Below are 6,597 nucleotides of genomic sequence, written 5' to 3'. Positions count from 1 at the left end.
AAGGCCAACATCTCTGTTCTCTTGGGCTGATTGCTACCTAGTGGGGTGCGGCCCTGGCCGCCAGCAGACTCTCCCTTCTGTCTGTGTCACCCCGAACCCAGCAGTGCGGGGAATGAAAGGCTTTGGCTGAACACCTGCTGCCTCCTGTCTGGGGCTTCAGCGGCCAGGCCGGGGCGGGGCGGGCCGGCATGGAGCTAATGATGGCCCGCTGGGGGCTTGGCTGTGGAGGCCTGCTCAGATTACAGGTTGCCCCGCGCTTCCCTCCCCAGGGCCCCGCCTGGCTGGAAGCAGCTTGCACACACCCAGCTGTTCCAGAGCAGCTGCGGAGATAGACGGACTGAGGAATCTGGGGTAGCAGCTGCCAAGAGCACTGGCTTTGGGGTCTGAAACAACAGATCCGGGTCACGGTGAAGCCAGCGGGCTCGCGTGTGGCTCTTCTGTGGGGTTAATTACTAATAACAGCCACGGTTCCTGAAAGTTTTAATATATTTATCGCGTGTCAAGCATTGGGCATGAATTCTCTCATTTAACCTCACACAGCCATATGAGGTTAGTATCATCACACCCATTTTATAGGGGAGTAAACTGAGGGTTGGAGGGCCTTGCCTGGGGCCATGCAGTCAGATCTGGGCCCTGCTTCTGGGCTGAAGCCTGTACTTATCCGCTGGTCTGCGTTTGGGTGGGGGTCTCTTTGGGGAGCTTCTTGGTGGAGGGCAGATGAGGGGCTGAGTGGACAGAGATGACTTGCCTCTTCCACATCGACCAGGGCAGCAACTCCTGTTATTTTATAGATGGAGAAATGGAAGCTCTGTGAGCGGCCGGGAGCTGACCAGGGTCTCTCTGACGGCCCAGGCAGAGCTGGGATTAGAAGTCAGGTCCTACCTCCCAGCCATGTTTCTGGTGCCCACATGGCCTCCTGGATCCTGTGTGTGACCCATACAGGCAGGAGGGGAGTCTGGGTCTCCCCTACTGGCCTGGACCCCCTCCTGCAGCGACTGAAGGGAGGGCGTGCAGAGGTGCCAGGCAGTGGGGACGGAGGATAGAACCCCGGCTGGATCTCGGTTCTAACTCTGCTGCTGACTCTGTGGCTTGGGTGGCTCCGTTCTCTCTAGGTTTCCTCATCTGTACCCGGTACCCACAGGCACCGGGCAGGGGAGAAGAAATGGCCAGACAGGTGGTAAGGCATGTATGGGGAGGAAGGGAGGAGCCGCAGGGCTGCAGGGGGGCTGTGGGCACCCTGCCCTCGCCTTACCCTCTACCAGGAAACACCTCCGTTTCAGCCGCCTACACTCCTGCTGCTGACCCAGGGACGCCGCTTGGCCTGAGCGTGTCCAAGCCTCAGAGAGCAGAGCTCTCGCTCCCAAGGCTGCCCTGGGGCTAGCGGCTGCCCTTTCTCAGCCCCAAGACATCCTCTCATTCCCCAATGGTGCTGGCCATAGGGGCTGGGAGGAGGCTGGGCTCCTGGGTGGGCTCACACCTGGGTGCCAGCCCCCCCCCCATGTGCACACATCCCTACATGTGCACATGTGTGCATCCACACACATACCCAAGGCATTCTGTTCTTTTCAGGCTCCCAGTAGTGAAAAATGAAGAAATGTCACAATTGTGGTATTTTTCATGTTTTTATTTAAAAAAATTAACCTCTTTAACACACACTCACTCACAAACAAAAGCAGGGATGATTCCAGAAATGTTAAAGAACATGAGCTCACGCTGCCGTGTGGCCGGTGGTGGGATATACATTTAAAATTGCATGAGAGCCTTCTGGTCTTTCCTTCCGGGGCATGATTCTCTGGGTCTACACACCCAGCCGCCTTGCGTTTCCATTGTTTATTCACATTTCACGATGGAAAGGTTCATCGCCCGGAAAAGCTGAAAGAATTGTACAGCGAACACCCACATCCTCACTGCCTGGAATCTACAATGAACGTGTTGCAATATTTGCTTTATTACATATCCATCCCTCTATCTGTCCTGCTTTCCTTTTATCCATCAATCCATCCAAATCCATCCACCCGTCTGTGCATCAATCTATCCCTCCATCCATCCATCTCGTCTTTTAAAAATATATTTTTATTGATTTCAGAGAGAAAGGGAGAGGGAGAGATAGAAACATCAATGATGAGAGAGAATGATTAATCGGCTGCCTCCTGCACGCCCCCCACGGGGGATCAAGCCTGCAAACCGGGCATGTGCCCTGACCGGGAATCGAACCGTGTCATCCTGGTTCATAGGTTGACACTCAACCATTGAGCCACGCCAATTGGGCTCCATCTCATTTTTTGATACATTTTTTAGGCTTATGATTGTGAGGCCTGGGCCAAATGACACTCTCTTCTCTCAACCTTCTCCCCTACATTAACAAGCCCTGTCACACACACACCACACCTACATGCAAAAACCTATATGCACACACTGCATATGACTCACCCATTCACACATGTCCATTCCACACACATATCCACATGGATCCACATATGCAAACACCACACCTAATCACTCATGCACACACACGGAAAGTTACACACACACACACACACACACACACACACACTGCCCACATGTGCATTCACGGCAGCCCCTTGATGTCCGTGCGGAAAGCACCCAAAGTCCTCATAGAATCCTCAGACCTGTGACCCCCGGGGAACCTGTGCCAGGTCCTGACTTACTCTGCACCCCTCATTTCTGGCCAAGCATCAGGGGCTCCCCTGCAGCTCCCTACCCGACCTGTCCCACTTTTTAAAAAAATTTTCCACCACAGTCTCCTCACCTCCTAGCACATCCCACCAAGAACACCTCCCACAAAGATCCCTTGTAGAGTGTTAACCGCCTGTGGGCACAAAGTCCACCCAACTGCCCCGCCAGGAGGGCACTCAACCTTGTTCACACCACATCCCCGCACCTGGCACACAGGGGGCCTCCTAAGTGTTGGTTGTAACAGGAACTAAAGCAGCACAGCAGTGCATATACAGGCAGCCTCAGGACACCCGTCACACACGCTTACATCCATGTGCATACACACTGTGCGTGCACCTATGCTCACACATGCATCCGCTGTGTGTCCGCACACGTGTGAACACGCACGGTGTGCACACACCTGTCTGCCTGTCTCCTTCTCTGGAGATGAAGTGAATTCCAGGACCCAGGTCTTTTCCCAAAGCCTTGGTCACCTAAGACCACGGTGAGCTCCTCTGCTGGAGTGTGAGGCTGAGGGGTGGCCCCAGGTGAGCCCCCGGGCACCTGGGCAGCAGGGGTTCAGAGCCCCAGCTCTGGAGTCTGACAACACCTGGGTTCCATCCTCGCTCTGCACTTAGCCACTGTGTACCCTCCACATGTGACGTCTGTGTAAGTAACTTCACTTCATGGAGCCTCAATTTTCTTCCCTGATCAGCGGGGAAAATAGTTCCCACCTTAGAAGCACCTTACAGGAGATGCTCTTAGCAGGATGCCTGGCCGGTTGTAAGCACTTAACAATGGTTGCTGTGGGTATTCTTTGCCCCAAACTCCCATGCACCCTTTGGGAGGGAGGGCAGGCTTGGTGGGGGCTGGGTATGGAGAGAGCCAGTGGGCATGAATGGTGCCTCTGTGAACGCCTCTCCCAGAGGCTCCCCCAATCCCAAGCCCTCATTATCCCATATGCATATTCATAAGGGATAGTTCCAGCCCTGCTCTGTAAATGCCTCAGAAGCGGGAAGTGGAGGCCAGTGCAGAGAGTGAGGCCCAGGGGACAGGAGGCTCAAAGCCAGAGTGCATCTGAGTCCCCATGGACGGGAGGATGGTGAGAAGGGATGGGGCAAGATGGGTTGGAGTTATTGGGGGCCCCTGGGGACTTGAGCAGGGGCTTGTTCCTATATTGCAGATTTGGAAACTGAGGCCCAGTGAGAGCAGATTAAGGAATGCTTCGAGCGACTGGCTCGAGAACCAGAGCCTGCTTCCTCTGGGTCCTGGGGAGCTGAGCATCTGTCTGGGCTGGGTGATGGGCACAGGGGGATGGACCAAGGGCCGCTGTGTGTTTCTCGTGATGGACACAGTCAGCATGGCAATGCGTGGTTGCTGTGGTGGTCCTGGATCTTAACCTCAGCGAGGCTCAGAGAGGTTGGGTGACTTCCCAAGAACACAGTAATGACTGTGATCTTGCCTTTGGAGGTGTGAGAGGCAGTGATTCTGGCCTCATGCAGGAGGTCAAGGCTGGGAGCAAGGCTGGTCAGGACATAGAGAAATGAAGCTTCTTTATCTACCTCCTCATTTCATCTCCTTGAAAGTCCCCTGAGATACCGGGAGCCAAAAGGATTCTCTCCCTTTCACAGATGAGAAGCATGAGGCTGAACGAGGATGATTCGCCGGGACAGGACACAGTGAGTATCTGCAGAGGAGGCTGCCCCTCCAGGCAGGGCGATACAGGGTGGGGGGACGGGAGAGGCCGCGTCACCTCGGTCTCGGGCAGGGTGAGTCCAGGACAGTGCAGCCCATCACCCTGTTCTGGAAAATTTCTATCTGAAACCAGAGGGGGTTTCTTCTTCACACTTGCAGTCCAGCTCCGCTCACTCCTCTCAGATCACTGCCCGTCTCTGTGAGTGCTTTCTCAGTCTCACACCTGCTCTGTGAGGCTAAGCAGGGCCACCCCCATTGCAGGGGAGGGGATGGCGGGGCAGAGAGGTGACGTGGCCCCCAGCCGAGTGTGCGAGAGGCTGTGAGGGGCAAGAGTCTCTCTCTGGTCTGGCTCTGCCTGGCCTTTCTACCGGGTCAGCTCACGGGAAAGGGAGGGGCTGAGGAGTGGAAATTCGGCCCTTGGAGCACAAGTGTCAGAAGCAGCTGACTCAGGGGGAGGCCGAGAGAAGGAAGGCCGCTGGGTGGCATTCCAGGGGCAGAAGACTGTATCGGCTGCTCTGGGGTCAGCCAGTCACAGAGGAATGAGGAAACGGCTTGCGTTAAAAGTTCAGACACCCATTCACTCCGCAAGCATTTGCTGCCGTCCCGTCAGAGGTGAATCAGACAGGCCCTGGGCTGCTCAGCGTCTCCTAAGGGCCTGGGACTCGGGAAGGACTGAACATATTATTGGACCAAAAGAGGGGGGGCTGGACATTGTCACCCCCACTTTCCAAGACAGGCAGTGAGGTGTCCGGGACAGGCCTTGGGCTTGAGATCAAGGCCAGGTGGGGTGGTCTCCTAGCTCTGCCCTTCGGAGCAGTGTGACCTTGAGCCACAATAACCACAACCGCACAGGCACAGGCAACCTTTATCTAGTGCTCAGCTTGCACATAGGACGCCACTTGACTTCTTTGAGTCTCAGTTTCCTCATCTGTACACTGGGGCGAGGTGAGGAGTGAATCTACTTCCAGGGTGATCGTGGGGCTTGAATGGCACCATGTAGGCGAAAGCTTCCAGCTTTGTGGTAACTCGCGTTATTTGTGAGGCCAACACGGAGGCTCACGTTGTAGAAACACAGGGAAGTTGGACCATTCATTCCTCACGGGACCAGGCAGAGGTTTCGGGGGAGGGGATGGTTCTCTTCACAGAGAGGATATGGGATGTGAACAAGGCTCCAAAGGGCAGAAACTGGGGCGAGGAGGAAGAGAACTTTCGCAGAGAAGGACACGGCCTGGGCACCAGCATGGAGGAGGGAGAGCGAAGGGAATATTTGTGGGGCCCTGGCCCGTGAATCACCCAGGGATGCAGTCAGGCGGCATCTTTAGCCCTGGGGCCATCTGTGCAGCTCTCGATTTCCTTTCCTAACATGATCCCGTCTAGGGCTGAGTGAGGAGAGGGCTGGAGGGTGAACCTGGAGTAATTACAGAGCCCGTTTCTGCGTCCCTCCCACCTACCCCTTTGGGACTGGACAGTCTGCCAGGAATGTGACCCCCCCCCCCCACACCCTCTCTGACCTCCTTAGCTGGGGGCCAGGGTTTGGGCATCTTTCGGAGGGAGGGGCCGCTGAACAGGGTGGCTCTGGGGGCCTGTCGGCGTGAGGCGTCAAGGGCTCAGTAGAGACTGAGGGACAGGTGGCTAGAGGGAAGGGCGGCTGACAGGGTGCAAGGCCAGGGTCTTAGATGAGACAGGGAGCGCACATCTGTCACGCATCCAGCATGGGTTGTAACCGCCCCGTGAGGTAGGCCTCCTAACTTCACAGATGGAAAAAGTGAGGCTCGGAGAGGTGACGTGACTTCTCTGTTTCTCTATCCGATCACTCATCCTTCCACACCTATGTACTGGGCTGGGAGGTTCTGCGCCAAGCGCGGAGGAATCAGGGGTGACCACCTCTTGGCCTCTGACCCCTGCAGTGGGCCAGTGCTGTGAGGTCACTCTGTGGCCTCATCCGGATTCGAACCCAGGTCTCAGTATTTCCAAACCCTCTCTTGGGACCAGGACACGAGCTCCCGCCTGAGCCCGGTCCGGTTGCCCGGCTCGCGCAGCCGCGGGCGGCATGTTTACTCCAGTTTTAATTTATTATAAGTCACGTAATAATAAATATCTTTGTGTCATAGGCTCTCTTACAAAATTAAATAGAAGCCAATCTCCTTTATCTTTATTTCTTGAGACATCTTAGACATTCATGAAGCCAGTTTCTTCATCCTGGAATATATCCTTTATAATTTAATT

The 6,597-nt window shown here is 55.3% G+C and overlaps 1 protein-coding gene across 1 annotated transcript in view; it reads left to right on the top strand.

Moving 5' to 3' along the window:
• The first annotated feature begins 3,704 nt into the window (after positions 1–3,704).
• The window catches only part of SERINC2 (serine incorporator 2), a 23,773-nt gene continuing 20,880 nt past the window's right edge, over positions 3,705–6,597 (top strand). The window contains exons 1-2 of the mRNA XM_006767040.2: positions 3,705–3,778; positions 4,308–4,355. Of these exons, the coding sequence (XP_006767103.1) occupies positions 3,764–3,778; positions 4,308–4,355 (63 nt within the window). The 5' untranslated portion in view covers positions 3,705–3,763. The remainder of the gene's footprint in view (positions 3,779–4,307; positions 4,356–6,597) is intronic.

The sequence above is a fragment of the Myotis davidii genome, unplaced genomic scaffold, assembly GCF_000327345.1.
Source record: "Myotis davidii unplaced genomic scaffold, ASM32734v1 scaffold1422, whole genome shotgun sequence".
Taxonomy (NCBI): domain Eukaryota; kingdom Metazoa; phylum Chordata; class Mammalia; order Chiroptera; family Vespertilionidae; genus Myotis; species Myotis davidii.
The sequence above is the reverse complement of the archived record's forward strand: the minus strand, read 5'-3'. Positions and strand labels throughout refer to the sequence as shown.